Genomic DNA, 20313 nt, shown 5'->3' with positions numbered 1-20313 from the left:
CAAGTGGAGTACCTGAAAGTCTGCCGCGCTGCCCCGCAGCTGGCTCACGTTAGGTAGGGATCCCCCGTGGTACTGAGTTAGGCGCAGCTGCTGAAGCTTCTGAAACTGAACCTGGAAGCAGAGGGGGTTGGAGAATGTTCACGATTGTTCAGTAAGATCTGAAAGAGGCATCCAAATACAGTGTCTTATAGAATTCTTCAAAAAAAAGTCTTGGGCAGGGGGAGGACTGTGGGAGGGGTAACCAGGAGAGGGACAGTGAGCAGGGTGGAAAGTAGATAAATAAAATATAAAAAGAAGAATTTTGTGAAACAAGTCTGGAAAACAAATGTAAATAGATGTGCTGCTTTAAAAGACATGAGTTCTAGAATGTACAGTCTGTATACGTTAAATACATCAGTCTTGTAAATGAACATAATATAGGTACAATGAGTCAGGCAGTGTTACTGGCAAATCCTCTTGATTTGCATCTCAGAACACATTCCCAGACACACTCTGATGTAAGGATAACTGATAAAAATGATTCACACTTGTCTTTCCAAAAAACAAAACAAAACAAATATCTTGGTTTTGATTTCTTTTTCTACTTAAGTGCCTACAACCTTCAGGTTTCCAGAGCTTTCTGGGTTCTGTTCTGTTTGGGTTTGGTTTTGAGACAGGCCTCAACCTCACTGTGTAGCTAAGGACCCTGATTCTTCTGTGTAACTCCTAAGTGGTGAGGTTACAGGCATGCACTACCACAGCCTATCTTTTTTTCTGTTTTTTTAATTTATTAGTTTTAGAAATAATTTATGAAAATTCCAAATGTTCTGTGCACCATGATATGTAGGCATGCAGACACAATCTTTAACAATAAAAGACCTTCTTAAAGAAAATTAAGCTAGTATCTAAAAACCAAAGTCACCGTTTTCCCCCCTTCTCCACAGGCTTCCCCAATCTCCATGAACATTTATGTGTCAGAACCGTGTACAAGAGAGTCCCAGTATAGACTGAACTTGCTAGAAGGTTGGTTGTTCTGTTTCCCCGCCCCCTCTCAGCTAGAGCCTCAAACTCACTACACGTACCAGAAGCTGGCCTAGAACTCCTGATACTCCCTCCCATCACCACCTCTCTTCCCCCAGTATACACTACAACACTCAACCAACATGGCATCTTGCATGCTTACATCATGAGCCTTTTCTTACATGATATGAAGAAACGCGCGCGCGCACACACACACACACACACACACACACACGATTGTTTTTAATGGCTGTAAAATATTTCTTTTCCTGCAATCATTATAACTTATTCTGAGGAATGGCTATTAGCTCTCTAGAATCAGGCTTATTAGGCGAGGCCACAGTGGCTGATGAGACAGATGACTTAATGGGGTGGAGAACTTGCCACCAAACCACGATGATCTGAGTTTGGTCCCCAGGATCACAGGATGGAAAAAGAAAACCAACTCCAGCAAGGTGTCCTCTGGCCTCCATACGTGTGCAAGAGTGCACACAAGCATGCACACACACACACACACACACACACACACACACGCAGGAATTAATAATAAAAATATTTAATAAAGGAGACCAAGCCAACAGGTATCCCACAGCATCCCACAGATTTAACAGCCTTTGTTCTTTATTTTCTGTTTGTTTGTTTGTTTTGTTTTGTTTTGTTTTTCAAGACAGGGTTTCTCTGTGTAGCCCTGGCTGTCCCGGAACTCACTCTGCAGATCAGGCTGGCCTCAAACTCAGAAATCCGCCTGCCTCTGCCCCCAAGGGCTGGGATTCCAGGAGTGCACCTCCACCCCCTGGTTGTTCTTTACTTTTCACAGGGCAGACAGCTGGTTATGGTTCTTAAACCATAAGTGATCCAGTCTCATCTTCATGAGCTATGCTTCTAAAATAATATTAACTGTGAAGCTTGGTACTTATAATTCCTACAGGGAAGAAAGGTCATAGAGACCTCTGAGACACACTTTTACCCTTCCATTACTCTGTCCTTCTCGAATTAAAAAATAATTAGTAATAAATTTAAAGTAATAATTAAAAAATATACCAGACCTAAGCCCTTAGGGTGGACCAGGTATTGTCCTCAGATGTTTGGTTCACTTCACCCCTAGCTTTCTCCGCGATCACGCAGGGAAGGGGCCCTGCCTGCATTTATGGACCCGAGGACACAGACAAGTCCAATGGCCTGGCCAAGCCTCGGCTGCTTTATTCAAGGCCCTCATTCCTAGTTCTACCACTCTCTTCTCCTGTTTTCTACTCCCTGAAAGAGCATATTATTATTATTATTACTATTATTATTTAAAATATCTAATACAGTGTAGGAGCTGGAGTATGACTCACCAGTTAAGACAGTGCATTGCTCATCCAGAGGCTCCAGGTTCCGTTCCCAGCGTCTGCCCCACATGGCTAACAGCCATCCTATGATTTCAGCTCTGGGGCCTCCAAGAACACTTGCACACATAGTGCACATAAACTCACAAAGGCACACACAAAACTTAAAAAGTAATTACTGGGGCTGGAGAGATGGCTCAGAGGTTAAAAGCACTGCATTGTCTTCCAGAGGTCTTAAATTCAATTCTCAGCAACCACATGGTGGCTCACAACCATCTGTAACAGGATCCGATGCCCTCTTCTGGTGTGTCTGAGCAACAGTATACTCATATACATAAAATAAATAACTTTTTTAAAAAAGTAATTACTAAAATTTATCTAATACAATGTAGATACTATGAAAGTATGGTAATAAGAAAATTATAACAAGAAAAATTCAATGATCGGTCTGTGGTGGCGCACACCTTTAATCCCAGCCCTTGGGAGGCAGAGGCAGGTGGATTTCTGAGTTTGAGGCCAGCCTGGTCTACAGAGTGAGTTCCAGGACAGCCAGGGCTATACAGAGAAACCCTGTCTCGAAAAAAAACCAAAAAACAAACCAAAAAAAAATTTCAATGACCAAGCTATTGACATTCTGAGAGACAGGCTGTGGACACCATTAGTCATTGATTTACTACTATTTATAGGAAAGCTTTGGGATACACAAAGCTAGAGATGACTGAGACGAGACCGTCATCCATCTATCCTCAGCTTCTGTGCTGACCACCTGAGCTGAGGCCAGCCCAATTCCTCCTCCACCATCCTTGGCGCCCAGAGAGAAATATTCCTTAATTTAACATAAATATTCAAAAAGTGCACATGTTTGTTTGTAAGTTTTAAAGTCCTTGAGTGTCTTTAACTTCATTATAATCACAGTACTTGATCTCTCAAACATGCTGAATAGGGAGACACATTAATGATATAATATATTAATCAAAACTCAGATCTCAGAGTCACACTTGGAGACTCAGTGTGCTGCTTCTGCCTATGAGCCAACTTTGAGAGTCAAGTCAGCTTCCCTTTTAATATTCTAAATGTACTTAGAAGCATTTGACTCGCAATCCTTGAAATGCTCAGACAAGATTCTTTTTTTTTTTCTTTCTTTTTTTTTCCCCCCGTTTTTCAAAACAGGGTTTCTCTGTCCTGGAACTCACTCTGTAGACCAGGTTGGCCTTGAACTCAGAAATCCAAGTGCTACTATTAATGTCAGACAAGATTCCTGATCACCTTGACCTAAAGCCTTCTTCAAAGAATCACCCAGTCCACCTATTCATTTGTAAAATCTTAATTGTGTGTTACATACCATGCCAGGCACAGCTTACCGAGATACACAAGTGCCAATGTTTCTCCCTTCTAAGATTCCCATAAAGGCTTCAACACTTACCCAAAAGCCTTGGCACACCAGCCAGGCTCAATTAGAAAGCTAGCTAGGGACCTGCTTTCAACTGAACTTAAGGCCTTCTCCAAGGACCCCACAACGCACAACTGCTCACCCCTGCAGGAGCCCAGCTCCAGAGCCATCAGAGCCCATGTGACCCCAGAGCCAGCTCTCATGTGGTTAGCCCAGTCATCCCCTGCCCTTCACAGCAGATGTAAGGATGAAGGGGAAAACTGTGTGGTATTCTGTGAAGCATAGAGGCCTGGACGAGCTCTGCTACAATCTCTCTGCTGCCTCTAAAGCCTTTCGGTTATTTTAACACTGCCCTCTTTTGAAATTTTGAATCATTAAACTAGAAAGAAACTTGAGACTGAATTTAACACCTCCATGTTTACACATGATGAAAATCAAGACTAAAACACAAGCAGACTAAGGCAGAGGTCACAGGCTGGCTGCCCCGGGGAGCTCTGACTTGGGCAGTGTTCTCAATTTCAATTTTAGAACTTGAGAGAATTCCTAAAATCCAGATTTCTAACTTTCTTATCTGAAAGAGCAAAGAGCATTAAGCCCATTCGTGTGTGTGTGTGTGTGTGTGTGTGTGTGTGTGTGTGTGTGTACTCGCGCACACACATGAGTATAAAAAGAAGTCAGAAAGTGATTTATGCAAGTTGGTTATCTCCCTCCCCCAAGGTCCTGGGGAGTGGATTCCAGACAGGAAGCTGATAGCACCTTTACGGGCAGAGCCATTTTATTAGCCCTAAACTCATTCCTGCATGACAGCACTGCCTGCTCTTCGCCCTGGGCCTAAACTGTCCTGTTTGCCCCAGGCCTCGATATACCCAGTTACCCACCACTAAGAAGAGAACTAGCCACCACTCCCATCTACTATGGGGCCTTCCGTTCACCCTCCTTATTTACCTCACCCAGTAGTAGTCAGTAGCAAAATTTGGCCTAAGGTCACATACTTTAGTAAAATTTCTTCTAATGACTGTATAAATGAGATAGAAGCCACGCTAATTCTTTTCTGGAAAAGTCTTACAATGGTCAACACCATCCTAATTAAAACCCCATGAGGGAGCTGGGAGAACCGCTCACTGGCAGAGCCAGCTTAGCATTCCACAGGCCTTGGGCTCATGCCGCAGCAACAAATAAAGATGAAAGTTATAAAAATCCCCCAGGCTTGCTTTTATAGATTGACATGATAATTCTAAAGTTTATGTAAGTGCAAATGATCCAACTTATCAGGAGAAAGTTTTTAAATATTTATTTTATTTTGAATTGTGTGCATATGTGTCTATCTGTCTAGGGGAATATATATGCACCAGTACAGTTGCCTACAAAGTCTAAAAGATCCCGGATCCCTAGAGCTGGAGTGATGGCCAGCTGTCAGCCATGGATGCTGGGAACCAAACTCGGTCCTCTGCAAGAGCAGGACACACAGACAGGTAAACACACACACACACACACACACACAAACACTCATGCACATACACATGCACCCGTGAATACTCGTGCGTACGCGCACACACACACACACCCATGAACACTCATGCACACACACATGCACACATACACACATGCATATGCACCCGTGAACACTCGTGTACACACATGCACACAGAGACACACCCCCTTACTAGGGGAAAGGTTTTGAGTGTACAGACAGGACACAAGTTCTAGCCCTGGCCTTGTAAAGATACTTCTCTAAGCCTAGGTTTACTCATCCCCAAATGCTGGGAAATCCAGACAGATAAACCACGAGGTCACTTTGAAGACGGCCCGAGATAACAAGAGAAGAGAGCAGTGCCCAGCACACAGTGCCGGCAGGTTTAACCAGAGCCTGCTCTTCCCAGGTTTCCCCTCCACTCTTGGACCAGTCTATAGCACCCCAGCAAACAGTCTGAGCTGGGGGTGTGGCTCAGCTGAGCTTGCCTACAAGCATGAGACCCTGGTGTCCAGCCCTTAGTGCTGTTTAAACTAGCCGTGGTGGGACACACCTGTAATCCTAGCATTCTAGAGGAGGCACGGAGTATCTGGAGGTCAAGGTCATTTTTTACTGCATAGTGAGTTTGAGGCCACTATTAAGGCTATGTGAGACCTTGAGCCTTTAAAAAAGGAAAATGAAAACAAAAACAAAAACATAAATAACAAAAGGAAAGCAATGGCTTCCTAGCTATTCAAGGCAGATCAGCACTCAGAGCGGCCATGATAAATTTATCCTGATATGTCAATATAAATCGCCCTTCACAGCCAAGCGCCCTGAAGTTTCCCACACTCTCCGTCACCACACAATCCCCCTTGCACCCAGCATCCTGGACACACAGAGGTAACTGATGGCCTGCACATAGCAGACAGCAGTGCCCAGCTGGAGGACACGCCCTTCTCCTCACTGGCCGCTTCTGGGTTTTTCATTGTTCTTCAGCCTTTTGTGAGTGCACCTCCTCCCCTACCTTCCCTTTAAATGTCAGGGGCTCTTTGGCTTCTGTGCCCTAGTCACACTTCACTTTATAGCAGGGGGACAAAGTCAAATAGAGGGAAGCTAGGTCACTAAAGCAATCTGGAGCATCAGGAGGCACACCATAGGGATGGCGGGGCCTGTGGCAAACAATGGCTTATCTGGACTTGCTGTCCGGGCCTCAGGACTACATGGTGGAAGGAGACACTGACTCATGCCAGTTGTCCTCTGACCTCCATAAACATGAGTGTTCGTGCACAGACACACACACAGAGACACACACACACACACACACACAGGAGAGAGAGAAGTCAAGAGCACTTCCTGCTTTTGCAGAGGACCCAGGTTTGATTCCCAGCACCCCCACAGCAGCTCACATCTAGCCCTAACTCCAGTCCCAGGCTCTCCAGCACCCTCTTCTGGCCTATGTGAGCACCACATAACCACGTACTACACTTTCATAGATGCAGGCAAAACACTCGGAGCATAAAATAAAAATATAAATATTGTTAATGAAAAAGGAAAGAAATGTGAGGAGGATGTTGCTAAAAGATCTCAATTCCTAAAATGTAGACTCTAGATTTAAATATACAATCCTAATGGTCATTACTGGTCCTTATTAAACATATGTAAACATACAGACACACATACAGACACAGAGAGAGACATACACAGAGAGACATACACAGAGAGACATGGAAACACACACACATAGAGACATACACAGAGAGACACACACAGACACACACACAGACATAGACACAGATATATAGACATGGACAGACACAGAGAGAGACATTGGCACAGACACACACACACATAGAGACATACACAGAGAGAGAGAGACACACACACAGATACACACACACACACATAGACACACAGACATGGACACAGATATAGAGAGAGACACTGGCACAGACACACACAGAGACATACACACACAGAGAGACACAGACACACAGACATGGACACAGACACAGAGAGAGACAATGGCACAGACACACACACAGAAACACACACATAGAGACACAGACACACACACAGACAGACACAAGCATAGACACAGACACATATAAAGACAGACACAGACATATAGACACACACATACAGACACACACAGAGACACACACATACGCACAGACACACACACACATTTTGGGAAAACAAACTATGTCAGAGAGCCAAAATTAGGGTGTAAGCCGCCAGTCAGTTTGTAGTTTGTGGGGGTGGAAGGTCATTTGTTTTAGATAGGGTAGGCTGACCTCAAATACCCTGTGTAGCTGAGAATGACCTTACACTTCTCATCCCCCTGCCTCAGCCTCCTAGGCTTCCTGGGGTAAGCCACTGACACCTATGCTGGTGATCAAACTCAGGGCCTGGAGCTCACTATGAAAACGTCCTACCCACTGAACTACACTCCCCTGGAGTATGCGGTCTCAAAACTGTTCCTAAGCATCGACTCTCCTATGGCTAAACTCCAAAAAGCCCCAAATAGGAGGGAGACTGAGCCTGCCCTCCTGAGGCCCAAGTCCACAGAGGCAACAGCCTGCGGGAACACTCCTCCTGAGGCTCAGAAGGCCTCCCACTCAGCCTCTCTTCACAAGCCCGCTCTGCTCCTGCAGTGTTCTCCATCCCGGAGCCCGACCTGCCTAAAGCCCGGGAATCATCCCCACTCTCCCTCTCCCCTCGCTGGGACCGCCCGCCAGAGCTCCTCACAGGTAAGCATCAGCCTGTCCACGCTGGCCGAGGCCACAAGCCCTGCCAGAGCTTGCTATGAACAAGCTCAGAACACGGTTTCCTCTCGGCCTCCTTTAGGTTCTGCCTAGAGGGATCCTTCTAAGAAGCAAATCCACCCAGGATCAACCTCTCCAATGGCCTACTATTGCTCTAGGATCAGGTCCCAAATCCCACATCTACAACATGATCCTTGTGCACCTCAAATCTCTCCCAATCGTCCTGCTGGACTCTTCTGTGACTCTGCCAGATGCACACTCCCTTTTCACACATATCCCAAAATTCCCTCCTCACACCCATGGATCCTTTAGACATTCAGAAACAGCAAAGACTTCTAGCTCCACGTGCCCAGAGCTCCACCTACTTCCCTTTACAATGGGCATTTAATTCTTCAATATCTTCCTCACTGGATCTTACCACCCATCAGCAAGCAGTGCTGCTCACCCCAGCATCCCAAATAACCAAATAACCCCAGCACACATGACAGGCACAGTACTTAGTGAGCATACTAGAGGACTGTCAAACCCCCATCATGCACGTATCATAAGCAGTCCATAACTGTACTGGTAGCATCCAGTTTACCAACTGCACAGAAATCATTCAAAGCGCAGCAGCTGTTCCCAGGCTGACCTGCCTCCACTCTCCTCTGTCTCCTGTCCAGCAGACCCCAGCCAGGTACAACGGGCAGGTAGGTCCTCCTCGTACCCTCCTCTTCAGACTGCCTCTCTGTTAGCTAGGCGTGGTGGTGCACACCTTTACTCTTAACACTCATGACTCTTAACACTCAAGAGGAGAAGCAGGAGAATCTCTGAGTTCGAGGCCAGCCTGGTCTACAGGGAAAGTTCCAGGACAGCCAGGGCTACACAGAGAAACCCTGTCTCGAAAAAACAAAACCAACCAAACAAATAAACAAACAAACAAAACCTTTCACACTGTTTCCTGATGAAGCTGAAACGCTAAAGGTGGAAAAAAAATTTTTTTTTCCAAAATCTAGGGCCGTTGGTCTCAAGCATCCTAACGCAGCAGCCTTTTAATACAATTCCTTATATTGTGGTAATCCCAAATCACAAGAGTGCTTGCCACTTCATAACTGGAACTGTGCCACTGCTACGAACTGTAACACAGAGCTCCGAGCAGCTGCTCCTGTGCGACTCCTGACCCATAGGTTGAGAACCACTGATCTAGAGCCTCCTACCCACCTGGTGGGCAGTGCTCAAGTCAGGCCTAGAAGACCTGCTGTGGCCACACCCAGCAGCTGAAGTTCCACACAGGCAGAGAGAAATGGTGTCTAGATCACTGCAGTGCCTGCCCATCAATCAACACGCCTGCTGTAAGCAGTAAGGAAAGTCAGTGTACTGGCCATCCAATTACCTTCTGCGAACTACATGGACTATTCTCCAAATGGATGCACACAAACATTTGAGGACCCAGGAGTTCTTTATGAGAAGTGTTTCATTCTGTGACTTCTATGGGAAAACAATCCTTTAAAAAACTAAAAAGGCAAAAATTCCCCGGGTATACTCAGTGTTGTCACGAGTGTCTGTTTGAACACACTGGGAGCCACTGGTCAAGGAGAAAACACAGGCAGAACTAACATGCAAATGACGCCGTGGCTCAGGTATAGGGCAAAGTGACACAGGTTTGTAGTAATTAGCAGAAATAGCAACTGGATTAGCCTATAAGCTACAGTTGATCAGGCTCATTAAATTTAACATATCACCTAGAGAACCCAAGTTCAGTGCATCAAAATAGCATTTATCATACGTGAAATTTGACTTGGATTTACTGCATTTGTAATCTTGGGTTTGTTGCATATATAAATGTTTTGGTTTCTGAGGGTGTAGAAGCTCTACCTAATGAACTTCATACACAAGATTATGTGCGAAAACACATGAGTAAAATCAAAACTATATGGACCCTAAAGATCTGTGAGGACTTGTTTTTAAAAATCTGAACCAGGTAATGCTGGTGCATGCTTGTAATCCCAGCATTTATGAACTAAGGAAATGGGATGTCAGCTAGAAGCCAGCTGGGCTGCAGAGCACAACCTTGTCCCATAAGAATAAAAATAATCTGTACATTACTCATGACCTCAGCATGAAGGATGATTTAAAGGGGGCCTCAAAAATTACATGAGTGACTGGACAACTCTAGCTATACAGACACATAGAGCACATATATGTGTACAGACACATGTATGTATACAGACTCATAGAGCACATATATGTGTACAGACACATAGAGCACAGGCATTTGTACAGACACAGAGCACATGTATGTGCAGACACATGTATGTATACAGACACACAGAGCACATATCTGTGTACAGACACATGTATGTGTATAGACACATAGAGCACAGGTAGACACATAGAGCATAGAGACACATGTGTACAGACACATGTATATAGACACAGAGCACATGTATGTGTAAAGACACATGAATGTATACAGACACATAGAGCACACGTATATAAGACACTTGTATGTATACAGGCACATAGCACATTGGAACATCACAACGCAGGCCTTACGCTAATCTATGGCTTTTACCCACACCTCTTCAGTATATCCTAAGCTTGTCTAGCTCAATCTAATCAAGGTCACAAAATGTAAAGGCCTGTAAATGCCAAAGCAGTAAAACTGGTCAGGGGACAAGGACATTTTTTCCTTGAAATCTTCAGCCTTCTCTATCTATCTGTATCTATCACTTATCTCTCATACATTCTTTTTTTTTTTTTTTGCTTCAGTGCATCAAGAATGAAAGTTCAGAAAGCAGTTCACTTTGCCCTTACTACATCAAAAGATAACATTATATAATTATGATGAATGGTCTCGGTGTAGGGGACTCTTAACAGTGAGTGGTGTGAATTGTATTACAGCAAAATAGAGTTCATACTCCACTTGAGTGTAGTAACACTCAAGATTTTTTTCCAGGTCTCTTAATTTTAAAGTAAGTCAGTTTAGTTTATGCTATAAATTTATGTTAGTTTGGTTTATGTTAAAGTTTACGTTAAAAGAAAAAAACTCCCAATTTAAACTCTGGCAACCGATTTTGTTTTTGTTTTTCAAGTCCCGAACACTATGGTGGCCAAAATAGAATACACCTCAGGAAGCAGGCGAACAACCAGCTTGCAGTCAGCTCTCAGTCTCCTTCCAGCTGTTCACCCGAAGCATCTTCACAGCCTCCCCCATCTGACAATGTGCCTTCAAGGCCAGCGCTCAGAATCCTCAAGGTTGACCCTCTGCGGTCCGCACAGACACCCCTGCTGTCTCCATCCCCTGCTGTCTGTCCGCTCCAGTCGTCCAGCCTCCCAGGTGTTTGTCCCCACTCGCTCTTACTCATTCCTCTGGGTCCCTCCGCGGTCACCATCTGCGCTAAGCACTCTGTCAGTTCGCAGTAAATATCTGATGCTGAACAAATGCACCGGACCACGTAAAGCACCTCCAAGAGGCGAAAGTGGGAAAGCCACGGAATCTCGTCGTGGTACCAAGGCCCCCTGCCGCTCAGAGGCCAGCCGTCGATTCACTTGTGCGTGCACACAGCCTTCCCCTCGGCGAAGATGTGCGACCCTCGGGCCCCCGAGGCCTTCCACCCCGACAGTCAAGGGCTCGCTGGCCGTGGGTGTCCACGGAGAAGCCGCACCGCCCGAACCAGGCGCGCCTCGGTCCGGCCTCCGAGCTGCAGCTGCGTGCGATTTCCTCTCCGGGTCATCCTCCCGCTTAGGCCGCCCGGCGCCGCTGCCCGCCTCCCCGGGCTCGGCCGTTTCCAGCTCACCGCACCGAAGGCCCGTCGACCGGGATCGCAAGCCGCATTTGGTGTTGCCAGGCCGGCCAGAACCGAGGCCGCGGCCGCCCCGGCCCCGCTCCCCACTCGCGGCCCCCGCCCGGCCCCGCCGCCGCCGCCACCGTCTCGGCCCGGCGATCTCTCCCCCGCCGCACGGACCCGCCCGCACCGCCCGCGCCGGCCCCGGAGCTCACCCGGGACAGGGTGAGGTCGGTCATGAGCTGCTCGAAGGCCCGCGTCTCCTCGGCCTGCCGCTGCGTGTGCAGCGCGATCTTCTCACTGAACTTCCGCGGGTTGGCGCTGCCCGAGCCGGGCGAGGCGGCCATGGCGCGCAGCCCGCAATAGCGGGCAAGGCAGACGGCAGGCGCGGGGTTCCGCTGTTCGGCCCACCCGGTCGGTCCGCAGGCCGCCCAAGCCGCCGCCCGAAGCCTGTCCTCCGGCGCGACCCGGCAGAGGAGCCGCCGCGGCCCCGGAGCCAGCGAGCGGCCGGGAGCGCGCCGAGGTCCGCCCCCGCGCGGCGGCCCCGCCCTCGGCACCGCCCGCCTGGCCTCCGGGCCCCGAAGCCCGGCCTCCCGGCCCCGGAGCCCGGCCTCCCGCGCGCGAGCCGACCGAGGGCTGAGCCCACAGTCGCTAGCCTGCTTCGGGACTTCTCACGTCTACATCCGGTCAGCAAAGCTAAGCCGCGCCAGTGCGTGAGAGCCGCTGGGTATCACTGCCCACATCCCCCATTGTGGGTCTGTACATATGTGCATGTGCGTGCAGGCACCCAAGAAGATCACTAGGAACCAAACACCCCGCTTCTGTAAGAGCGGCTTGTACTCTTAACTGAGCCATCCCTCCAGTCCGTTCAACTTCGCTGTTTGAAAACAGCAAGTTGCCCCATCAGGTTTCCCCCTTTTCAACCCAGAAGCTGCTTCGAACATAATTGTACACCAAGATGTCCTGGAGAGTGTCGCGCATGACTGTGTTTTGTGAATTAGGACGTATTAGAGACATGCGGAGAAATACAGAAAATAACATTAATAACGCCCACGCACCTTATGATTAAACCATCAAAACATTTTTGCAGGGCCTGGGGGATGGTGTTCAGCTGTAGAGCGCCCGTATGACAAGCCCTAGGCCCTTGGGTTTGATTCCAACACTGCAAATAAAATTTATAAGGCATTTTGGGGCCAGCTAAATGACTCACATGGAAGGAGATAACTGACTCTTCAAAATTGTCCTTTGACCTCCACACGCAAGCTGTAGCAAGCACAAACCTAAACACACACATACACAATAAAACTTTTCAAAAGTCATTTTGCTTCATATGGTTGGAGTATATATATATATATATATATATCCCCACCTCCTCCTTCTTTGTCTCCATAAAGAGTAACTATTGTTGATGGTGATGTCTAGAGCTACTGCTCACACTTTTCAAAATTAACATATACTGATTACACTGTTCTTGCTTTTATTGTGTATGGTTTATTAATCCAGTTACTGTATGTGGGATAGGAAGTCTTATGTTTAGAATTTATTCAAAAAGGAGGCTGGGTGTTCTGACAAGTGCTGTAATCCCAGCAGTTGGGAGGTAGAGGCAGGGGGATCAGGAGTTCAAGGTTCTCCTTGGCTGCATGATGAGAAGGAAGCCAGCAGGATTAGATGAGGACCTTGTCTCAAATCCAGAACCAAAAATAATTCATAGACATGATGTGCAACTTTTGTATTTCCTGCGATTGTTTTATATGTGTTGATTTTTTTACATTTATTCATTTAGTGTGTATGTGTGTGTGAATGTGTGTGTGAGAGAGTGTGTGTGTGTGAAAGAGAGTATGTATGTATGTGAGAGAGAGTGTGTGAGAGTGTGTATGTGTGAGAGAGTATGTGTGAGTGTGTGTGTAAGAGTGTGTATATGTGAATATGTGTGAGAGAGTATGTGTATGTGAGAGTGTGTGTGAGAGTGTGAGAGTATGTGTGAAGAGTGTATGTATGTGAGTGTGTGTATAAGAGTATGTGTATGTGAAAGTATGTGTATGTGAGAGTATGTATGTGTGTGAGTGTGTATGAGAATGTGTGTGTAAGAGAGAATGTGTGTGTGTAAATGTGTGTGAGAGTGTGTGTGAATGTGTGTGTGAGAGTGTGTGTGTGAATGTGTGTGTATGAAAGTATGTGAGAGTATGTGTGTGTGAGAGCATGTGTGTGAGTGTGTGTGTGAGTGTGTGTGTTAGTGTGTGTGAGAGAGCATTGTGTGAGTGTGTGTATGTGTGTGTGTGAGAGCATGTGTGTGTGTTAGTGTGTATGTGTGTGTGTTAGTGTGTGTATGTGAGCATGTGTATGAGCATGTGTGTGAGTGTGTGTGAAAGCATGCATGTGAGTGTGTGAGAGTGTGTGTATGAGTGTGTGTGAGTATGAGAGCATGTGTGTGTGTGTGTGTGAGAGTGTGTATATGTGTGTGTGAGTGTGTGTGAGAGAGCATGTGTGAGAGAGCATGTGTGAGAGCATGTGTGTGAGTGTATATGAGTGTGTGTGTGTGAGTGTGTGTGTGTGTGAGTGTGTGTGTGTGTGTATGTGTGTGTGCTCACATCTGTCATGTTGACTTTGTGGCAGCCAGAGGACGACTTGCAGAAGTCAGTTCTCTGCTTCTTCTATTCGGGTCCCGGCGTCTGACTCGGGTTGGTGGCAGGCACCTTTACCAGCTGAGCGAGCTCACCAGTCCCTAGACCGTTCTGTTAGAATTAGGTTTATGTGTCTGTTGTGTTGTCCTATCCACTATGCTTTTTTCCCTTGTTTTATATTTCTTGCTTTCTATATGTACATGTGTGTATACTTGCACACTGCTATGTGCAGGATCTGTGTAGGAACCCTTGGTAGCCAGAAGGTGGCCTTAGATCCCCTGGAGCTGGACTTACAGATGGTTGCTTGTCAGCTACCATGTGCGCACCGGGAACTGAACCCTGAGCCTTTGCAGGAGCAGTAAGTGCTGCTAACCACTGAGCCATCCTCCAGCCCATCCATGCTTTTTCTTTACATGTTACTTTCTGCTTTTACGCCATACTGAGTTCAGTCTCACACAGCTGGGCCAGGCTGGGCATGGTGTCATACATCTGAGATCTCAGGGTGGAGGCAGGAGGACTGCAAGCTAAAGGTCACTCTGGGCCACCTTATCTTTGAGACAGTGAAACCAACTCTGTCTCAAAAAAGAAAAAAAAAAAAGCAAGTGTACACAGGCTGGAGAGACTTGCTGCTCTTTCAGAGGACCTGAGGTTGGTGCCCAGCACCCAAATTGGGCATTCACAGCCACCTGTAACTCCATCTCCGGGGGATAGAACACTTTGCTTCCACAGGCCCCTGCACCCAAGTATGTACGCCCACACAGAGGCACAGAGACACACGATTAAGTACAATCAAAATAAATCTTTTGGGTTTTTTGTTTGTTTGTTTTTTGTTTTTTGGATTTGGTTTTTTCGAAACAGGGTTTCTCTGTGTAGCCCTGGCTGTCCTGGAACTTACTCTGTAGACCAGGCTGACCTGGAACTCACAAATCCGCCTGCCTCTGCCTCCCAGAGTGCTGGGATTACAGGCATGCACCAAAATAAATCTTAAAAAAAGAAAACAAAAGAAAAATCTGGGCATGGCAGCACACACACCGTTTAACAGCAGTACTTGGGTAGTAAAGGTCGTTGGGTGTCTGTGAGTTCGAGGCCAGCCTGATCTACAGAGTGAGTCAGCACCCCCCCTTCCCCACCATCTTAACAAACAAACAAACAAACAAACAAACAAAGCCTAATAAAGAAGGAGTTTCTGGCTAGTTCAAGTAATAAAAGAGTTGCTGAAAAGCCTGTTAGGAGGCTGATGACAGGCTGATGTGGAGCTTCGGCTGCAGAAAGGAGGCAGCAAAGGAACCACTTCCTCTGAGATCGGAAGCTGGCTGGGAGAGCTGTCACTACTCGGAGCTACTCACAGCAGGTCCAAAAACACACAGGAGGAGGACTGTTCCCCACCCACAGTTCCATTTCCAAGGTTTCAACTACACTCCATCAACCGTAGTCTAAAAATATTAAGTGGGACATTCCAAAAATTAATAATTCATGAGTTTTTACATCGATTGCCGCTCTGAGCAGCAGGATGAAACTTTGTGTCATCTCAAGGCGGGTGGGAGGTGTCCACTGGCCCAGCATCTCCCAGCGGGTGGAGGGGGCCACTGGTCCAGCATCTCCCAGCGGGTGGGAGGTGTCCACTGGTCCAGCATCTCCCAGCGGGTGGAGGGGGCCACTGGTCCAGCATCTCCCAGCGGGTGGGAGGTGTGCACTGGCCCAGCATACCCACCTGCCTGTTTGGTCACTTAGTGTACTTACATATAATAAATAAATAAATCTTAAAAAAAGACAGACTCTTTAAGGGGGAAAAAAAGCCTTGGCCGGTTCCAATGGCACACATCTGTAACTGAACATCTGGAGGTGGGATGCTGAAGTCCAAGGTCAGCCTAAGGTGCCCAGCGAGCTTGAGAGCAGCTCGGACCACGTGAGCCCATCCCCGGGTGGGGGCGGGAACAAAGAGAGAGCCCAGGAGTGGTGATGCCGTGAAAAGGTAAAAGTTCTTAAGGGCGGGGAAGAGCTGCTGTAGCTAAGAGCTGAGCTATCGATGGTAAACGAGAGCACATGCCGAGGACTCATGCAGCCATGGGTGGTCCTAGAGTGCATCCCGCCATAGGGGAGCCGCGCCCGCCTGGCGGAGGTGAGAACCCAAAGCGATGGCCCCACCACCATAGCCCTCGCTGCAGACACAGCATGCAGACACTACTCACTTCTCTTCTGCTCTCCTACCTTTTCCTTTTTTCTGTCTTGTTCTTTTGTGTGTGTGTGTGTGTGTGTGTGTGTGTGCTCACACGCACACAAACACGAGGAAAGGATATTGGATCCCTGGAAATCAACTCAGGGATTTGTCAGTGCTCTTAACTGCTGAGCCATCTCTCCAGCCCAGGAGGCAAAATTTTAACTCCTTCCCCAACATTATACCAAAGTAAAACCATAGTATATAAAACTTGTGGGCAGCTCGGCTGCCTGACCGTCGGTGCTGGAGACTGAACTCTGGTCCTCGGAAGAGCAGCAAGGAATTGCTGGGTCACCTTTCCAGCCTCCAATTTACTGATCTTGTAAGGTAGAAAAAAATAACGGGAAGAGGCAAAATTGTGCCTAGAATCCCAGCTGCAGGGTTGTCTAGGAAACGTAATTCTGGCTTTTCAGGTCTCGCCGTCCTGAAGGGCGCTGGGATAGGTCCTATCTGTACTGTCCCCGTCAGCCTGAGCACAGCCCCAGCGCTGTCAAACAAAGCACATTTGCTCCGTTTCTAGTCTTCTCATAGTTAGCTTGTATAATTTTCTTCAGTGAATGCAGCTGCTTGCATGTGGTCGGCAAGTCTCTACTGCTCAGCCACAGCACCTTAAATCTTGATCCAGAAAACGAAATTGTGTGAAATTACTTGGAGTGCATGTAGAGGTTTATAATTTTAGAAAGTCCTTTCCGCTGAAAATGCCCTGAAAGCTGCTGTCTGTGCGGGTTTGGCCGTACACACTGTTAGTTTTCTCTTTCCAGAAAAGATGCTTTCACTGTTTTAGGCCTGAGTTTTGCAGGTTTTCTCTGCTTCCATTTTTCCAACGCAACTAAATTATCACATTTGATAAATCAGTTTTATATACTATGGTTTTACTTTGGTATAATGTTGGGGAAGGAGTTAAAATTTTGCCTCCTGGGCTGGAGAGATGGCTCAGCAGTTAAGAGCACTGACAGCTCTTCCAGAGATACTGAGTTCAAATCCCAGCGACCACATGGTGGCTCATAGCCATCTGTAAAGAGATCTGACCTCCTCTTCTGGTGTCTGAAGATAGCTACAGTGTGCTTATGTATAATAATAAATAAATCTTTAAAAAAAATTATGCCTCCTGTAGAGCTTCCTAGTAAGCCCTACAACCTAAATCTAGCCCTGCACAATTGTGGAGGTGCGCATTTGCATGTGTGTGTGTGTGTGAGATATGGTATGTGTGTGTGGTGTGTGTGGTATGTGTGTGTGTGGGTTGGGATGGGTGTGTGTGTGTATGGGTGTGTGCGTGTGGTGTGTATGTGGTATGTGTGTGTGGGGGTGTGTGTGGTGTGTATGTGTGGTGTGTGTGTGTGGTATGTGTGTTGTGTGTGTGTTGTGTGTGTGTTGTGTGTGGTGTGTGTGTGTGTGGTGTGTGTGTGGTGTGTATGGTGTCTGTGTGTGGTGTGTGTGTGGTGTGTGTGTGTGGTGTGTATGTGTGTGTGTGGTGTGTATGTATGGTGTGTGTATGTGGTATATGTGTGTGGTGTGTGTGTGGTGTATGTGTGTGGTGTGTGTGGTGTGTATGTATGGTGTGTGTGTATGGTGTGTGTGTGTGTGTGGTGTGTGTGTGTGGTGTGTGTGTTGTGTGTGTTGTGTGTGTGGTGTGTGTGGTGTGTGTGTGTGGTGTGTGTGTGATGTGTATGTGTGGTGTGTGTGTGGTGTGTGTTGTGTGCATGTGGTGTGTGTGTGGTGTGTGTTTGTGTGGTATGTAGTGTGTGTGTGGTGTGTGTTTGTGTGGTATGTGGTGTGTGTGTGGTGTGTGTGTGTGGCATGTGTATGTGTGTGTGGTGTGTGTGTGGTATGTGTGTATATGTGTGTGTACGACTCCTGGGAAATTTCATCATCTGCTTTACCCATTTCTAAGATATCTACATTTCATTTTTTGAAATAAGGTCTAATGTAGCCCAGGCTATGTGGCCCCGGTTACCTTGAGCTTCTGACTCGCCTGCCTCTGCCTCCAGTTCCTGGCGTTACAGACACGCGCCAGTACAGCTCGCACCTTCCCTTCTTCAGCATTGTCCATGGCTCTGTACACACGATGGATTGTACCGAGTACTTTGACTGTATCCCTCCCCTGGTGTTCCTCCTCCCCTCAGAGCTGGACTTTATGTATTTTTTACTTGTTTATTGTTATTTTTCCTTAATCTTATTAAGTTTGTGTGATAATTGTTGGGGGTGGGGTGGGGATGCAATAGCTCATATGGAAGCCGTCCCACACCTTGTGGAAGACTGTTCTCCCCTTCTACCATGTACGTACGGGGACTGAACTCTGCCTCTCAGGTTTGGCCACAAACCCCTTGGCTCTCTGAGCCAGCCTACAGCCCCATCTGTAACTGCACCGCCTCTCGCCTGGCCTCTGTTCCCAGAATAACTACTCCGAGACTAGTCATTTATTAATAACTGCTTCGGCCACGCACCTTGACGTGTTCCCCAACTAGTTCCTAACATCTGTCTTCCGCGTGGCTGGTTACCTCTCCTCAGCGTCATGTGACCGTCTTCATCATCAGCTTTCTGGGGCACCTAACTCTTTCCCAGAATTCCTCTCTCCCTGCTGGCTGTGCCATCTTCTAATCCTGTCTCAGCTCTTTGCCATAGGCTTTTTTTATTGACAGGTGAGGCTTCCACACAGCATAGAAGAGGCCTTTCTCTACACCTACCATTGGCTTCTTGAGGCAGAGACTCAAGTATCTGGGGCTGACCTCCCAACTCCAGCTCACGATGTTGCCAAGGATGATCTTGAACTGATGTTTCTGCCTCTGCCTCCCAACTGCTGGGCTTACAGGTGAGCACAGACACACCCAGTTTTTGTGGTGCGGGGAGGAGGGGCCACAACCCAGCACCTTCTGTAAGCTAGGCAAGCACACAGCCTCAGTTCTCTGGGCCCTTTTTCCCTTAGTTTGATGATTGTTACTTTGTAAATAATCCCTATCTTCTCTTTGGTACAGGGATAACAGATATTTTTCAACTAAATCATTCTTTGGTTTTTGTTTTATCTTAAAATGCCTGCTGTCTAGCAAAGCCATCTTTGGAACAAGTCATTAATCTTACCACATTTATTTTTATTTATATTTATTTATTTTTTGAGGCAGGGTTTCTCTGTATAGCCCCAGCAGTCCTGGAACTCACTCTGTAGACCAGGCTGGCCTTGAACTCAGAAATCTGCCTGCCTCTGCCTCCCAGAGTGCTGGGATTAAAGGCCACCACTGCCTGGCCTTACCTTGTTTGTTATCCTGACTCCCAACAGGATATCTGCCTCCACTTCCTCCTCTCCCCTCCCCCTCCTTCCCCTTTCCTCCTACTTGCTCCTTAAAATATTTTTTGCTCATTTACTTATTTATTTATTTAATGTATATACATTTTCCCTTTCTCTTATTTATTTATTAAAGATTTATTTATTTATTTTATGCATATGAGTACACTATAGCTGTGCTGAGGGTTGTGAGCTATCCTGTGGTTGCTGGGAATTTTGAATTCAGGACCTCCAGTCAGCAGCCCCACTCGCTCCAGTCAGCCCCATCTAAGTACACTGTAGCTGTCTTCAAACGCACCAGAAGAGGGCATCAGATGGCTGTGAGCCACCATGTGGTTGCTGGGATTTGAACTCAGGACCTTCAAAAGAGCAGTCAGTGCTCTTAACCATTGAGCCATCTCTCCAGCCCTTCCCCTCCTTTTATGTATCTTACCATCGGCATGCTGTGCCTGCCTTCATTCAGAAGAGGGTCTTAGAATTCCTGGGACTGGATTTACAGAG

General features: G+C 47.1%; 1 protein-coding gene across 2 annotated transcripts in view; it reads right to left on the bottom strand.

The window, feature by feature from the left end:
• The window catches only part of Crtc3 (CREB regulated transcription coactivator 3), a 105154-nt gene extending 92909 nt beyond the window's left edge, over window positions 1-12245 (bottom strand). For both annotated transcript variants that reach the window (XM_052159861.1, XM_052159868.1), the window contains exons 1-2: window positions 11915-12245; window positions 13-111 (exon numbers count right to left, since the gene is read on the bottom strand). In XM_052159861.1, the coding sequence (XP_052015821.1) occupies window positions 13-111; window positions 11915-12046 (231 nt within the window). In that variant the 5' untranslated portion in view covers window positions 12047-12245. The remainder of the gene's footprint in view (window positions 1-12; window positions 112-11914) is intronic.
• Between the last annotated feature and the right edge of the window lie 8068 nt (window positions 12246-20313).

This window comes from Apodemus sylvaticus, chromosome 1 (genome assembly GCF_947179515.1).
Source record: "Apodemus sylvaticus chromosome 1, mApoSyl1.1, whole genome shotgun sequence".
Lineage (NCBI taxonomy): Eukaryota > Metazoa > Chordata > Mammalia > Rodentia > Muridae > Apodemus > Apodemus sylvaticus.
Note: the sequence above shows the minus strand (reverse complement) of the source record. Positions and strands in the feature narration are given on the sequence as shown.